The sequence below is a fragment of the Xyrauchen texanus genome, chromosome 31, assembly GCF_025860055.1.
Source record: "Xyrauchen texanus isolate HMW12.3.18 chromosome 31, RBS_HiC_50CHRs, whole genome shotgun sequence".
Taxonomy (NCBI): domain Eukaryota; kingdom Metazoa; phylum Chordata; class Actinopteri; order Cypriniformes; family Catostomidae; genus Xyrauchen; species Xyrauchen texanus.
The window spans coordinates 34513741-34530814 of NC_068306.1; the positions used below are offsets into that span (position 1 = coordinate 34513741).

Here is a 17074-nt window from a genome sequence, read left to right on the forward strand (position 1 = left end):
AGATAGGAACCGATGGGGGGGCGCGGGGGGGTTCATCCTTCTAGCTCCCCTGAGGAAGCGGATGACCAGCTCGTTTTTACCCCATGACTGGCCGTGCAGGGGTTCAGCGAACGCCACAACGGCCGCCACATACACTTTGAGCGTGGATGGGGATCTGCCCTTATCCAGCAGCTCTTGCAGAAATACGAGCAGCGATGACACCCCACATGTCCGCGGGTCCAGGTCTCTGTCGGTGCACCACTTTGAGAACACAGACCATTTTGACGCATAGAGTCTTCTCGTGGAAGGGGCTCTAGCATGTATGATGGTGTTTATTACTCCTTCTGGCAGAGCGACGGGTAGTCGTTGATCACCCACGCATGCAGCGCCCAGCGCTTTGTGTGGGGATGCCAGATTGTGCCGCAAGCTTGAGAGAGGAGATCTGCTCTCACTGGGATGGCCACGGCGCTGTCAGTGACAGCTGCGTAAGCTCCGGGAACCATGTCTGATTCTCCCAACGCGGGGCTATGAGGAGCACCGAGTGACGCGTTTCCCTGATCCTCTGCATTACCTGTGGCAATAGCGAGACGGGAGGGAAGGCGTAAAGCGGGCGTCTGGGCCAGTCCTGGGCCAGCGCGTCCTCGCTTTTCGAGAAAAATATTGGGCAGTGAGAGTTCTCTTTGGACACAAAGAGGTCTATCTCTGCTCTGCCGAATAGGTGCCATAACGTCTGGACTGTTTGAGCGTGCAGGGACCATTCCCCTGGGGGAATATTGTCTCTGGACAGTCTGTCCGGGCCGTCGTTCAGGTGGCCTGGCACGTGCGTTGCCCTCAGCGAGCGCAGGTGGCACTGGGACCAACTCAGTATGCGTTTCGTCAGATGGAATAGGTTCCTGGATCTGACACCGCCCTGACGGTTTAGGTAGGATACCACAGATCTGTTGTCCGAACGGACCAGGACGTGGTGACCCTGAATGACCGGGAGAAAGCGCACGAGCGCGTACTCGACCCCTATCAATTCCAGACAATTTATGTGAAGGAGCTTTTCCTGAACTGACCATAGGCCGAAAACCGGAGAGCCCTCGCAGACCGCGCCCCAACCCGTGTTGGACGCGTCTGTCGAGATGACTTTTCGGGGAGATACAGCTCCCATTGTCACTCCCCGCTGATACCATTCGGCCACTGTCCAGGGCTGCAGAGCTGAAATACAGGTCTGAGTCACCTTGATGGGCTGGCGGCCTATGGCCCAAGCCCGGCGAGACGCGCGGGTGTTTAGCCAATGCTGAAGCGGGCGCATGTGCAGTAAACCCAGCTGAAGTACTGCTGCGGCTGAGGCCATGTAACCTAGCACTCTCTGGAATTTCTTCAGAGGCGTGAGGCTGTTCATCTGAAAAGATGCGGCTAGTCGCTGAACACGGCGCGCGCGCTGTGTAGATAAGCGAGCCGTCATTGCCACGGAGTCTAGTTCTATTCCAAGGAAGGAAATTGTCTGACTGGGCTGTAGTGAGCTCTTGGTCCAATTGACTGCAAGACCCAAACTGTTCAGATGGCTGAGGAGAACTGCTCTGTGAGACAGAAGCTCCATATGTGACTGTGCCATAATCAGCCAGTCGTCCAAATAGTTAAAAATTCGCAAACCCTGACTCCGCAGGGGTGTGAGCGCCGCATCCATGCACTTCGTGAAAGTACGGGGTGCTAAGGACAGGCCGAATGGAAGGACGGTGTATTGATAAACCTGGCCGTCGAAGGCGAATCTCAAGAATGGCCTGTGACGGGGATTTATCTGAATCTGAAAGTATGCATCTTTCAGATCGAGAGAAATAAACCAGTCCCCCGGCGCACATGCGCGAGGAGTTTCCTGATTGTAAGCATTTTGAACGGTCTTTTTGCAAGCACCTTGTTCAAAACCCTGAGATCTAATATGGGTCTGAGGCTGCCGTCTTTCTTGGGAACAAGAAAATAACGGCTGTAAAGCCCCGACTCGCTCAGAGAGGCTGGCACTTTCTCTATGGCCCTTTTGCACAGAAGGCTTGCTATTTCTGAACGAAGCATGCACGCTGCTTCCGTGTTCACAGTGGTTTCGAGCCGCGCTCTGAAGCGAGGAGGGCGGCGATCGAACTGTAGCAAATAGCCCTGTTGTATTGTGCTTAACACCCACTTGGATATCCCTGGAATAGCTTCCCACGCTTTGAAGCGTAACGCTAGAGGGTGAATGGCCAATTCGCTCTGATTGCCGCACACAGAGCGCTGAACAAAATGTGTGAGCGCGTTTAGTGTATTTATGCATGATTGCTCGCAGACAGCATGAACAGGCTGTTTTGTGAGTGACTTCCCGATTGGAATGAATGGGGAAAGAGTCACATCTGTTACGTGATGCGCAAGCATAGTCATGGGCACGGGACTTACACACAGAGGAATGTTTGCTGGCCGTGTAACAGAGCGGGCAGAGAATGGGCGCGCAAGTATTCGTGGGCGCATTTATTGACTAGCGCTCGAGCGGTTCGTAACTGCTTTATGTGAGCGTGCTCTGGTGGGGACACGAGACATGCAGTGCTTGTGTGTAGAGGTGAACACTGGATTGTGGGCACATTTTCTACACATAGGGCTGGTCGTGTGACAGAGCGGCCAGAGAATGGGCGCGCGCACGCATTTGTGGGCGCCTTCATTGACTCTGGCGCTTCGAGCGGTTCAGTAACCGCTTTATGAGAGCATGCTCTGATAGGGGCACGGGATGTGTTATGCTTGTGTGTAGGGGTGAACACTGGGTTGTGGGCACATTTTCTACACATAAGACATGTTTGCTCTTTACAAGATTTATTTGGGTCGCCGTGAAAACGGCGTTTGAGTGCAGGCAAGCGGGCAGTGTCACCGGCTTGTTGGCTGCTAAATTCACCACTGCAGTAGCCTGAGAGAAGGGGACTGACAGGGGGCGAAGCTTTGACAGTGGTCCGGCCGCAGCGGGACTGAGCCGTCGTTTGTTCAACACAGTTAGGAAGACTTCGGCTGCTCGGGTTTCAGCATTACCTTAGATCGAGGCCCGCAGGGGGGCGGCGGTCTGCGGCTGTTGTCTGAGCGCGATCGAGGGCGGCCGCCCTGTCGACGCTGAGAAGTCTGAGTTTGTTGAACTGGGCGCTGTGAAGAGGCTCGTGCAGGAGGCTGATCACGTGAGCGGCCTGCAGAGGAGCTAGCGCGACGCGGCAGGAAGAGGTTCATGGCTTGGGTGGCTTTCTGGACTTCTGAGAAGCGGTCAACTATGCCACTCACCGCGGAGCCGAAGAGACCGGTCGGAGAGAGCGGTGCGTTGAGGAACGTGGAGCGCTCTGCTTCTCCCATGTCGGCTAGTGTTAGCCACAAGTGTCTCTCGGTCACAGTCAGCGAGGCTATGCACTTCCCTAGAGCTTGGGCTGCAGCTTTGGTAGCGCGAAGGGCGAGGTCTGTCGCGCTCAGTAGATCAGTAACAGCCTCTGGGTGCCTGCCTTTCTCATCCCACTCCGAAGAAGGTCTGCTTGTAGGATCTGTAAAACGGCCATTGAGTGCAGAGCAGATGCGGCTTGGCCGGCGGCAGAATAGGCGCGGCCAACATAGGCGAAGTCGCTCTGCAGGCCTTAGGCGGGAGCACAGGCTTGGAACGCCATCTCGCGGAGGGCGGACAAAGGTGTGCTGCTACCGAGTCCTCGACCGGGGGGATGGAGGAGTAGCCTCTCTCAGTGGCGCCGTCCACCGACGCGAGAGAGGTGGAGACGTGGGAACGGGACCTGGCTGAAAAAGGAGCGTTCCACGACTTTGCAAGCTCCGTGTGTAATTCCGGCAGGAAGGGAGTGAGCTGCGATGGCTTTGAAGAAAGCAGCCGTCGAGTCTGTTGGGTGCCTGCTCAGGGGGCGGTGACCACTCGAGCACGAGGCGGTCGACGGCCTGTGTGAGGAGGCGTATTAACTCCCCTTCGACTCCGGCGCGGGTCCTGCTGGATTCCTGGGCCGAGGAGGAGGCTTGGGAGCCTGACCACTCCTCGCTGTCCGAAGCCATGATGGAACAGCGGCCCTTATCCTCCGCCTCGTCATCCGAGATGGCAGCAGTGCGGCCGCTCGGCGGCAACTGCGCGTCCCGGGGGGGCGGGGAGGGTGAAAGCGATGCTCGAGGGAGAGGCTCCGGCGAGGCAGTCGCTTCAACCACAGTTTCCGGCAGCCTTTGTGAGCGGCGCTTCTTCCTGCGCGGCTGAAGGTAAGGCGGCGCGGTGGTTTCTTCTTTGAGCGCTTCGAGTCGAGCCAGCAGGGTCGACATCGGTAGCTCCTCGCAGAAATCGCATCCGCCCTCAGTGAGGGCGAGCTCTGCGTGCCCCAGTCCCAGGCAGAGCGCAGATGATGTGGCGGTCTCCTGTGCTGAGAAGGGCACGACATGAGGCGCAAGTGGAGCGAGGCATCTTGAAAAAGACGCTTGTACTCTTTTGTGAATAGTTTGTGAGAACTAGCTTCCTGAATAAAAGGATACGTCGTCGGATGGCGTAGCTCGCAGGATGGCTGAAGGTGGCTGAGACGGCCGGCTTCTTCTAGCGCTGTCCACGCTTGCTTGATGCCCCTCGAACGGTGACGCGGCTTCCAGGTCAGCGATGCGAAGAGCTTCGCTGAAGAGATGAAAATCAGGGTTCCAGCCTACGAACTACGCTTATATGCACTCAAGTCACACCCATTTTGGCGGGCTTTGATGCAGTGAGCGCGCGGATGCCTCTCATTGGATGCGAGTTCGCCCAAGCTCGTCTATAGGCTGCAGCAGTTGCCGCAGAGCAACCTATGAGCTCGCTAGCTAGCCCGCTCAAGGTCTGCAGCTGCTGCACTGCGTTGACAATGGATACAAAAATTAAGGATAATTTTTTGGCTTCAATATCTCAGAAAAGATGAATCTTTCCCGTAGCGTAAGCTAGCTTACGCAATACGAGAGAACCTCTCGTAAGAGAACAACTGACAATATTTCAATGTGTTTCAAAGCAATAGTTCACCCCAAAAAATGTATTGATCATTCATCATCTGGCTGATCTGGGAATTTCTGTAACAGCTGATTTTCACACACAACAGTCTCTAAAATTTACTCCAAATGGTGTCAAGAACAGAAAAACATCCAGTGAGCGGCAGTTCTGTGGACAGAAATGTCTTGTTGATGAGAGAGGTCAACAGAGAATGGCCAGACTTGTTTGAACTTATAATGTCTACAGTAACTCCGATAACCACTCAATTGTGGTGAGAATAGCATCTCAGAATGCTATTCTGAGATGCAGGTTGGCGTCGTTTTGGCGGCACGAGGGGGACCTACACAATATCAGGCAGGTGGTTTTAATGTTGTGGCTGATCGTTGTATACATACAATTGTGAACAAAAGTTTACATAAAGTTGTAAAGAACATGTACATCACGGCAGTCTTGAGATTCCAATGATTTCTACAACTCTTATTTTTTTCTGTGATGGAATGATTGGAACACAAATGTTTTTGTCACAAAAAAACATTAATGTATTTTGGTTCTTTTATGGATTTATTAGGGTCTTCTGAAAATGTGACCAAATCTGTTGGTCATATATATATATATATATATATATATACACAGCAATGCTAATATTTGGTTAAATGTCTCCTAGCCATTTCCACCACAATTAGTTACTTTTGATAGCCATGTATAAGCTTCAGGAAAGCTTCTAGTTGAATCTTTGACCACTCTTGACATAGTTGGTGCAGTTCAACTAAATTAGTTGGCTTTGTGACACTGACTTGTTTCTTCAGCACAGTCCACATTTTCTCAATGGGGTTTAAGTCAGGACTTCGGGTAGGCCATTCTAAAACCTTAATTCTAGCCTGATTTAGCCATTCCTTTACCACTTTTGTTATGTGTTTGGGGTCATTGTCCTGTTGGAACAACCAAATGCATCAAAGACCCAACGTTCTGGCTGATAGTGTTAGGTTTTCCTTAAGAATTTGGAAGAAATCCTCCATTATTGTATTTGCTTTCTGTAAAGCACCAGTTCTACTGGCTACAAAACAGCTCCAGAGCATAATACTACCACCACGTTTTCTTCGGGTTAAAGGCCTAACCTTCTCCTTCTGGTCATTGTGGCCAAATAGCTTAATTTTTGTTTCATCTGACCACAGAACTTTCCTCCAGAAGGACTATTCTTTGTCCATGTGATCAGAAGCAAACTTCAGTTGAGCGCTAAGGTGCCGCTTCTGGAGCAAGGGATTCCTTCCTGCACGGCATCCTCTCAGCCCATGGTGATGTAAATAACGCTTTGCTGTGGACACGGATAACTGTGTTCCAGCAGCTTCGAATTCATCGCAGACCTGCCTTTTGATGGTTCTTGGTTGACTCTTGACCATCCTGACCAATTTTCTGTCAGCAGCAGGTGATATCTTGCATTTTCTTCCTGAGCATAGCAGTGACACAACTATGCCATGCACTTTATACTTACAAAAAATTGTTTGCACAGTTGATCTTGGGATCTGTAACTGCTTTGAAATGGCTCCAAGTGACTTTCCTCAGTTGTTCAAGTCAATGATCTACTTTTTCAGATACATGCCGAGCTCCTTTGACTTTCCCATTGTAGCATTTGTGGCTGAGTCTAATGAGTGTATCAAACCAGGCCTATTTAAATGGGCTCATTAGTAACAGTTGTATCACTCACAAGAAGTTAAGAGGCCATGCCACGAAGCAAACTTGATTGACAACAATCTGCATACCATAATTGATCATTAAAGTTGCTGTATGTATATTTTTGTCCCAACAGTCATATTTCCATAAGACCCCTAATAAATTCATAAAAGAAACAAAATGCATGAATGTTTTTTGTGACAAAGACATGTGTTCCAATCATTCCATCACATAAAAATAAGAGTTCTAGTAATCATTGCAAACTCAAGACTGCATGTTCTTTACATGTGTATTTAAACTTTTGACCACAACTGTATGTATGCATGTCTATCTATCTATCTATCTATCTATCTATATATATATATATATATATATATATATATATATATATATATATATACACACTCACCTAAAGGATTATTAGGAACACCATACTAATACTGTGTTTGACCCCTTTCAGCCTTCAGAACTGCCTTAATTCTACGTGGCATTGATTCAACAAGGTGCTGAAAGCATTCTTTAGAAATGTTGGCCCATATTGATAGGATAGCATCTTGCAGTTGATGGAGATTTGTGGGATGCACATCCAGGGCACGAAGCTCCCGTTCCACCACATCCCAAAGATGCTCTATTGGGTTGAGATCTGGTGACTGTGGGGGCCATTTTAGTACAGTGAACTCATTGTCATGTTCAAGAAACCAAATTTGAAATGATTAGAGCTTTGTGACATGGTGCATTATCCTGCTGGAAGTAGCCATCAGAGGATGGGTACATGGTGGCCATAAAGGGATGGACATGGTCAGAAACAATGCTCAGGTAGGCTGTGGCATTTAAACAATGCCCAATTGGCACTAAGGGGCCTAAAGTGTGCCAAGAAAACATCCCCCACACCATTAAACCACCACCACCAGCCTGCACAGTGGTAACAAGGCATGATGGATCCATGATCTCATTCTGTTTACGCCAAATTCTGACTCTACCATCTGAATGTCTCAACAGAAATCGAGACTCATTAGACCAGGCAACATTTCTCCAGTCTTCAACGGTCCAATTTTGGTGAGCTCTTGCAAATTGTAGCCTCTTTTTCCTATTTGTAGTGGAGATGAGTGGTACCCGGTGGGTTCTTCTGCTGTTATAGCCCATCCGCCTCAAGGTTGTGCGTGTTGTGGCTTCACAAATGCTTTGCTGCATACCTCGGTTGTAACGAGTGGTTATTTCAGGCAAAGTTTCTTTTCTATCAGCTTGAATCAGTCGGCCCATTCTCCTCTGACCTCTAGCATCAACAAGGCATTTTCAGCCCACAGGACTGCCGCATACTGGATGTTTTTCCCTTTTCACACCATTCTTTGTAAACCCTAGAAATGGTTGTGTGTGTGAAAATCCCAGTAACTGAGCAGATTGTGAAATACTCAGACCAGCCCGTCTGGCACCAACAACCATGCCACGCTCAAAATTGCTTAAATCACCTTTCTTTCCCATTCTGACATTCAGTTTGGAGTTCAGGAGATTGTCTTGACCAGGACCACACCCCTAAATGCATTGAAGCAACTGCCATGTGATTGGTTGATTAGATAATTGCATTAATGAGAAATTGAACAGGTGTTCCTAATAATCCTTTAGGTGAGTGTATATATATATACACAGTATATCAGTATATTTTTCAGTTTTCAGTTGCATTATGCTTACATATTGTCAAAAGTCTGGTGAGTAAAAACAATCATCTGCTGGCCAATGGTGATTAATTCTCCAACATGTCCGTAGAGGGTTGTTAAAAAGAAATGGTTCATATGAGTCATTTGTTCAGGAAATTTGCACACTGTAGATTCAAAAGAACAAGTTCATAAGAGTCATTCGTTAAGGAATCGGACTTCACTGGTTGCACACTGTAGATTATGAACTGATCATTTTGAAGAGTCATTAATTTAGAATTGGACAACATTGGTTTTGCTGTAGATTTAATTTAAACAGTTAATAAAAATCACTCATTTAGGAATCAGAACAGTCTTGTAGATTTAAAAGAACTAGCACAAAACAGCCATCCATAGGGGAATCAGACCATCAAACTGGTCCAAGTGTTTTCCGCTGTAAATTCAGTTCATCTGGCCAGTGCTGCAGGGAACACTAGAGTACTTTTGTATGATGTTCGATCTGCATGAGCAGTTAATTAAACCAAAAGTCCTTAAATAATTCAGTACCTTTTTGTTTTAAATTGAACCGTTTCCAAATAAAAAAAGGTTCTCTAATATTCAGTGAATAAGTGTAGTGTCTTTTCCACATACAAAGCAACTAAGCAAGTCAAAGGTGTTTGGAACAAAATGAGGTTGGTTGAAGAAAAATGGTCTGACAGCAACGTAGACATTCTGAATATGAATATAAACAGACTCAGAACTGTTTTCAGCTGTTTTCTGCATTCAGGTTCCAGAGAAATGCCAGTGAAGATTCAGTAGCTTTGGTGCAAATCTATATGGAATGACTCCAATTCACCCTCATGCCTCTGTTTAAAAGAGAATATCATCAATGAGGAATGTCACATGAAGTACTGCAAACAACAGCGTTCCCTCAAGAGCAGTCTGTGCTGCTCTTTCAGACATGGAGCATCATCTAAAATCAAAGCACTTTAATATATGACTTGTCATTTTAAGGTCCTTGAAAGATCCTCTGTGGGCAGCAGGAACATTAAAGATTAGCTAATTGAAATTAAACACTTCACAGTCTCTGAATACTTGGCGCCTGCATTTGAATCTCACTGGGCATTTTTTTACTGGCCATTTTATCTCTCCAACAACATAAAAAAGAAATACTGTCTCAGGGCTGGGCGATTAATCAAAATATATTTTTAATTACGATTATGAAAACAAGATAATCGAGATTAAACCATTTATGTGCTGTATACCGTTTGGCAATGAAACATTCCATCATTATATCTTTAAAGTATCCTTTATTAAAGACCAAAAAAATAAAGAAAGCAGGTTATAAAAATAAACTCAGAAACTGGTATTTCTCTGTGTGATCAGCACCGCGTCTATAAATTGCATGAAGTGACTGGGGAAGAGATTAAATCTTCTCCCGGCTGATGCACACTCTGGTGCGGGGATGCTAGTGCAGCTAGATTATAACGTGATGGCTCGCGACATAGAGAATCATAATATATGCGTAACATTCACTGTGTTTCTTATCATGAATAAAATCGGTGATACACAGCTCTATTAAGAAGAGAAAGTTTGTTTTTTGTGAGTTAAAAACGGATCGAAGTGAACATAAAGGTGAGAGAGTGTAGCCTTTTAGTCCTATTATACACATAAAAATATGTTTTTGATTAGTCTTTTTTGGCTTGTTTTTCAAAATAATATAGAATACTCATTTACATTTACTTTAGGAGCTATACTGCAGAAGAATAAATTGTTATGGGAGAATGTTGAATACAATATTTAATCAGGGCTCGACATTAACGCTTGTCCAGGACAAGTGGATTTTTGAAGGGGCATATGAAAGAGAATTTTACTTGCCCAACAAGACTGATTAAAATGTAAATAACGAAAATATAACTGGCTATATTTTCAATAGGCTAGGCCTGTGTCACTTATTAGAAAGTTCATATTCTTATTCTGCTGTTGAAAATAATCCAGAGCATGTAATTTTAAAATTTGCAAGTGATCTAGTATCAACTGCGTCTTGTTTGATTGACAGGTGGCCTATGTGTGTGTGCTGAACATGCGTGTGCTCCAAAAATGATCGTGCTGATGCACACCTGAATAGTCAAATACACTTCAAAATTATGCTAAAATGCCCGTCTTGGTGAGGTATTCATGTAAACACAGAGAGTGATGTCTAAAGTGAACGTAAACAGTGAAGAAAAAAGTGGATTTGTATTAAATTGTCAGAATTGTAAGTATAAATGTAAGTTAATAGACCTGCTGCCGTGTAGGGTGTCATAATAATCAAACAACCAGAACACGAAAACGAGAAAACACTCATTGCTCTTGACTGAGTTAGTAGCTTTAAAAAGTATTAATGTATTATAATCATACAGTGAAGACCAGTTGAAGTTTTTTGTTGTATTTCATTCTGAATGTTTAATTGAATGCTTGATAGCCTACTGCTGTTAAAACTTTAAAAAAGCACAGAATTTTATTCATTTGTATTTTTTGTTCTATTATTTTTAATCTATTTCTATTCAATGCTGTTTTGTATTGTTATTTTATTACTGATTATTTACTAGTCTTGAATAATTATGGTAATCAGAACTTGAAACCATTCTTCCATAATTAACATATTAGTTAGTGTTATTATTTGTTGTGGTTTTGAAGCTGATTTTGAGAATCGTCAAATTTTACTACCGACTACTGAAATTTTGGTAATGCGATCATGTATAGCCTTTATTGTACATAGTAGATCTTGCTTAAATAACATGATGAAAAAGTAGTTTTCATTCCATAGAAGTGTGAGCATCGCTGCTGTAAATGATGGCGATGGAGGCTTTTCTTTATTTGACTACCATACGTAACATAAAATAATTATCATATGACAACAGCCTCTTCCCGTAGCCAGTGCAGTTTACATTTCAAGTTCAAGGAATTCCACAGTTAAAAATGTTTTTTTTTTTTTTTTAAAGTTCAATAAATGCATTTTGTTTCCAAGGTCAATGAGTAATCGTGTTAAATAATCGTGATCTCAATATTGACCAAATAATAATCATGTTTATGATTTTTGTCATAATCGAGCAGGCCCACAGTCATCACTTCTGGTTAAAGACTTCAATTTAACCAGTACATAAACAAGAGGTTAGATGCACAACTGGGCCTAGAATAGAGTATTAAGGCCATATTATGTTACAAAAATTTAATTAATTCATTAAAAACTGACCATTACGAGGGCATTTTTTGCCGCAACTTTTTAAATTATGGGGGCATTTTAGTCAGTGGCATTTTTGCCCCGAGCCCCACTACGAATATTCAGAGTTCAATATAAGTTAAGCTCAATTGAAAGCATTTGTGGCAAAATGTTGATTACACAAATAATTATTTTTGACTCATCCCTCCTTTTCTTAAAAAACAAAAAACGAGGTTCCAGTAAGGCAATTACTATGGAAGGGAATATGGACAATTTTTTGGAGGATTTAAACAGAAATGCGAAGCTTATAATTTTATAAAAACATTTACATGGATTAATGTAAATGTTTTTATAAAATTATAAGCTTTGCATTTCTGTTTAGTTTAAACTTCAGTTTAAACTTATTATTTGAGCTGTAAAGTTGTTGACATTTTTAGTCATTTTAGGGTTTGTTGACATGAAAACGCTGTGCATTTACACGCATATGGTTTATGTTTTGTGACTAAACTTTTGAAATAGTGAGTATATTAACTAGGGATGCACCGATACCACTTTATCTCTTCAGATCCGATTCCGAAATCTCACTATCGGCCGTTACTGATCTGATACCAGTGTTGTTGTTTTTTTCATAATCAGTTTAGAATATCTATACCTCACTGAGTGATGCTAATTAGATATAAAAGAAACACAAACCTTTAACTACACATCATTTAAATATAAATTTACAAACTTTGAAGAAAAACTTTGTTAACTAGTATACTTGATAATGCTGCAGCAAAATTAACAGTAATTCCAGTCTAAGTGTTCTTTAGAAAAGAAGGCAGTTTGTTATACAACTTGTATCTGGACTTTAAAGGATTCAGATCTCTTTTTTTAGTTGTAAGATATCAGCTCACTTTTCATTCAATTATTTTTTGGAACCCATTCAACTTAAATATTGTTATAATTTGAAAACAAATAATAATAATAAGCCATTATTATTATTATTCATTTTTAGAATTTTAAATACAACAGTAATATATTTCAATCATGCACCTTTAGGAATTCCTCCAGGAAGTCCTGTATGTGTCTGTATGTAGGCAAGTTCACAGTAGTTTAACTCTTATTAAAATTCTGGTAAAACGCACCTCCGGTGCCATTCTAAATGCACATTATAAGTGAACCAAACTATTGAGTATCTACATCTGAGATGTTGTCTGTGAATAGCGCTCCAATGTTGCGTAATGCATGTAGGCTGAAAATAGCCGCGAGTGTGTGTAAACAGAGCAGCGCCATTCACTGACGTGCTGGAGCTGTGCATTTTATATATTTACTTATAAAACACAGCCTTTTGAGATTCACAGAGCTATAGCAAGTCAAGTGGCTTTGAACAAAACAAGAGTATGAACTGCTTTAATGGTGTTTTATGGTTCTTTTATGTAATTTTTGGAGCTTGGCAGGAACGAACTTAAGTAATACACAGTATCGGATTTGGAGGGCCTCGTCGCACTGATACCCCATCCATTTATAAATGTCAGTATCTGAGCCGATACCGTTCCAGGTATTGGATCGGCGCATCCCTAATTTTAACATTTACGCATTGAGACACTCACAATGGAAGTGAGTGGGGGACAATGTAACAGAATTTTGCTATTTAAAAAAAAAAAAAAAAGGAGGGGCAAATCAAAATAAAATGTTGTTGTAATCAATATTATGACACAAAAGCTGTTGATTGAGCTTAACTTGTACTGAACATGGAATATTCCTTCAATTTCCAACCCTGCTCATAACCACTATGTGGGGGGACAATATTATACAATATTGAAATGGTAAATGATTTATACATCACAGTAGTACCTACCTTGGTACTGCCTTTAATTTTTTCCTTTTTATCATTGTACAACATCTTTTTTTTTTTTTTTTTACTGTAATGAGAATAAACATTGAAAGGAATAGGAACTGTGTAAAAAAAAAAAAAAACATGGAAAAAGTCATTAGAGAACAATACCTGTCCATAAATGTGTAAACAAGACAGGGTCACATTTTTATGATGCAGTACACAGGAATATGCTCTATATAGCATATATTTGTATGTATATAGTCCATATAGGGGCAGTGTTACTATCAGCAACAGGCAGGAACTGCAGAGAAGGCATTCACATACAGTATACTGACTAACCGGATAAGATAAAGATCACTTTAACGTCCCGTGACGAAGTCCTTAGGAAACAGCCCTTGAACAGAGAGAAAACAACGTTTTCTTTGCTTTGTCGCACACACACAATTTGAGAGAGAGTTCCTATACAGTTTTAAAACGATCATTGTTCGGCGCGAGTCACAAAACAGCACGTTATCAAACCGTTAACAACTGCGTTAACTGCTTTAATATCCCCAGAAATCACTTTAATTGTCTTGCATCCAAACTAACGATTTCAATGAACAGCACTGTAAGTAATAGGAAGAAACGTAAACAAATCTTGGGCTTTTTAGCTTACTAGCTCACTTCAGCTTACCGGTGGCGGCAGCTTTGAGTGGAATAAAAACACAATATTATTCATTCTCTCTTCACTCAATATACAAATAATGAAAAAAATAGATGAGGTTACGTGAATTAATTAAAAGCCCAAAACAACTAACCGCTTATATATTAATGATTTGGGCTGGCTAGCGTCGGTTAGCATGATAGCTTGCAGTGTAGCTTAAGCTAGCAGGCTAAAGCCACTAACACTCATTTAATATATTTCAGAGCACAAAACACATGTAACAATTCAACATCAATAACTGAATCATTTCAACGGCACTCTTTAATGATACACTTAAGAACGATATTTAAATCTTACAAAATAGCAAATATTCCCTTCACGTACGTTAACTACAGTATAGTGATTTAACCGTCAATTAAATTAAGCAGCACGGTCTCGTGGAGGTTTAATCATTATCAGTATTTTTATAACAAACCCCATGCGGTTCAGCAAATACTGCACAGTGTTAAGGAAAAACTTTTTTTTTTCAATCTGGAAAATGTGATTCATTACAACATTTGGCTTTACCATAAACGCAAGTAATTAACGTTATGTGGACAAACCATTTTGTCCGGGCAAAACTTCCAGACTCGAAACTTCTTGGTGGCGACAAGCACACCATCTGTTGTTGTGACAAAACAGGGCAAAATAAAATTGCCATCTTGCTACTTACTAGGGGTCGTTTGTAAACCTGGGTGTTCGAGGAGGCTGGTATCCATAAAGATGGCAATAAAGCACGTCGAAACAGAAGCAACACATCTCCGCCGAAACAACCATTTTCCTGGCTCCACTTCCCGAGCCGGTACTGAGGTTCGGGGAGAGGCCGTTGGAATAGCCTCCCGGAGTTGGGGACAGAGCATTGGTGTTGTTGCTGCTGCTACAACCGCTACCCCCCGGACCCCCTAGGCCGTTAACTCGGTTCACGTTCCCGGCCACGACGGCCGACGAGGACCCGATCCCCAATTCCGAGCCACAATGTCCGGTCCCGGCTAAACCGCTCCCCAACCCGCCGGGACCCCCCGCCCCGGGAGATCCCGACAACTTCTGCTTCTTCACCCCGCAGCACCCGGCCGCCATCTTCGAACAATCTGCACCGACACACCGCTTCCGACCCATCACCGTCACCGCGGGAAGGGCGGGGCGAAACGCCGACCACAAGTAGAAATCCCACTGCGTCAGCACGTAAGACGGACAATGCTCCACCTTCCCTATTTTTTGAAAGACGCAATTACGGAGCTTACGTTAGATCTCTCCGAGAGAGACTGCAAAGTCACCCGACTGTTTGTTTTTGCCTTCAAAAAGACGTAGCGTACGCTGCAGCCTTACGCAAAGTTCTTAGGGCCTCCACAAAAAACTTCAACGGATCCAACCTATGATTCCTAGAGTAACAGCCCCTCCTTGGGATGCGCTGTGCCAACTGCAACGATGCACGCAGCTCTCTGTCAAAGCATGCAAACATCCATCCATACATGAAAAGAGCGTATAGGCGAATAAATGGAGCGGCGCAGCACAGATTCAGCTCTCCCTGTGTGGGACTGTGGAGCTCGAGTACGCAGGACCCAAACACGCCTCATGAACGAGTCACTGCGCCTTCCTTTGCAGTCGACCCCAGGTTATAGATGAGTTCCGAGTGAACCGACCCAGTCACAATGGTTTTTAATCGATGCAGTTCGCCTGCACGTGTGTCAGCATCAGCAGGATGCGAGTCATTTTAACAGCCACAGCTTGTCGGTTGACACCGGCCTTCGCCGATGCGCAGGAGGGACCCCTGACAGCCGCACGACCCCTTACTACAAGCCCACCGTTTAAAGCGAACTCGAAAGTTTTCCTTCGATTGCTCGGAGTGCTGTCATCCGATTACTAGGGAAACCCTTTTAGCTGCATACTAGCACCGCGTCCGCCGGATTCCGTCGATCTCTCTCGGTGCTCAGCTCGCGGCAGCTAACATTAGCTTTAAAATATCCTATGCGATGATCATCTGACTGAAGCACTCAGACCTCGTAGTCTTCTCTACTATCACGCCGGAGCACAGAGCCCAGGACTTGCTTTACGACAGGGTCCTGCGTAACGTGCGCATTGCGCCGTATTCTAAAAAAATACTTTTGAGTACGTGGACACGGCGCCGTTTCTCCACAGAGGGACACAGGAATCTCGTGTTTTTGATTTCTTGAAACGTATAAATCCATTTAGTCTTCCATATTTTGCCTTTTAGTTCCAGTCTTCTCCCTGATGGAGAGAGATAGAATAGAAGCGTTTGATAACGTGATTGTTTGAAAAGCGTATGTTCTAGTCTATGGACAGCCTGCACTCATTTCATTATTTCCAAACTGACCAGACAATAGGACACCCTGTTCTCACCTGATTTAACCTCACCTGCCTTGACTAACGAAACACATGCAGTTGAAGACAGAAGTTTACATAGTCCTTAGCCAAATACATTTAAACTCAGTGTTGAACCATTTCTGACATTTAATCTTTAACTTTTTCAGTTCTGCCCACAAATTTTAAATCGGATTGAGGTCTGGGCTTTGTAAAGGCCACTCCAATACCTTAATGCTTTTTTCTTTTTTTGTAATTAACATTTTTATTGATTTATACTGTAAATAAAGTAAAAAATGAATACATAGAATCAAGATTTAACCCCCACTAGTACCCCTCCCAATCCCCAAACCTCCCTGACCCTCAACAAACATTCCTGTGGTCACACATGACTCATGAGTATATACAAATATATATATATATATATATATATATATATATATAAATCACACACATTTATATCTATACTTCTCTTCACTGCCCCTCTCAGAGAGCCCTCCAAAAACTCCCAATAGTTGCCCCATTTCCTATCAAACAAATCCAAATTGCCCAGTCTTCTAAATGACACTTCCTCAAAAGCCGCCAACGCATCACTCCTGAAATGGGGCGCTCCAGCTGACCTCAGTCCACTTAAAATAATTTGTTTGGCGAACACTGGTCCGAAACCAATTTTTTATGTGTTTATTCCCCACATCGACCCCATTGCTCAAAACGAAATCTGAGTCCCCAAAATGTCACACATAAAATTATAAACCTTCCAATACCTTGACGTTGTTGTCCATAAGCCATTTTACCACAGCTTTGGAGGTATACTTGGGGT

The 17074-nt window shown here is 43.6% G+C and overlaps 1 protein-coding gene across 1 annotated transcript in view; it reads right to left on the reverse strand.

The window, feature by feature from the left end:
* LOC127625192 (nuclear protein AMMECR1-like) overlaps positions 1–15937 on the reverse strand; it is a 74794-nt gene extending 58857 nt beyond the window's left edge. The window contains exon 1 of the mRNA XM_052100311.1: positions 14609–15937. Within this exon, the coding sequence (XP_051956271.1) occupies positions 14609–15051 (443 nt within the window). The 5' untranslated portion in view covers positions 15052–15937. The remainder of the gene's footprint in view (positions 1–14608) is intronic.
* Positions 15938–17074: the final 1137 nt, after the last annotated feature.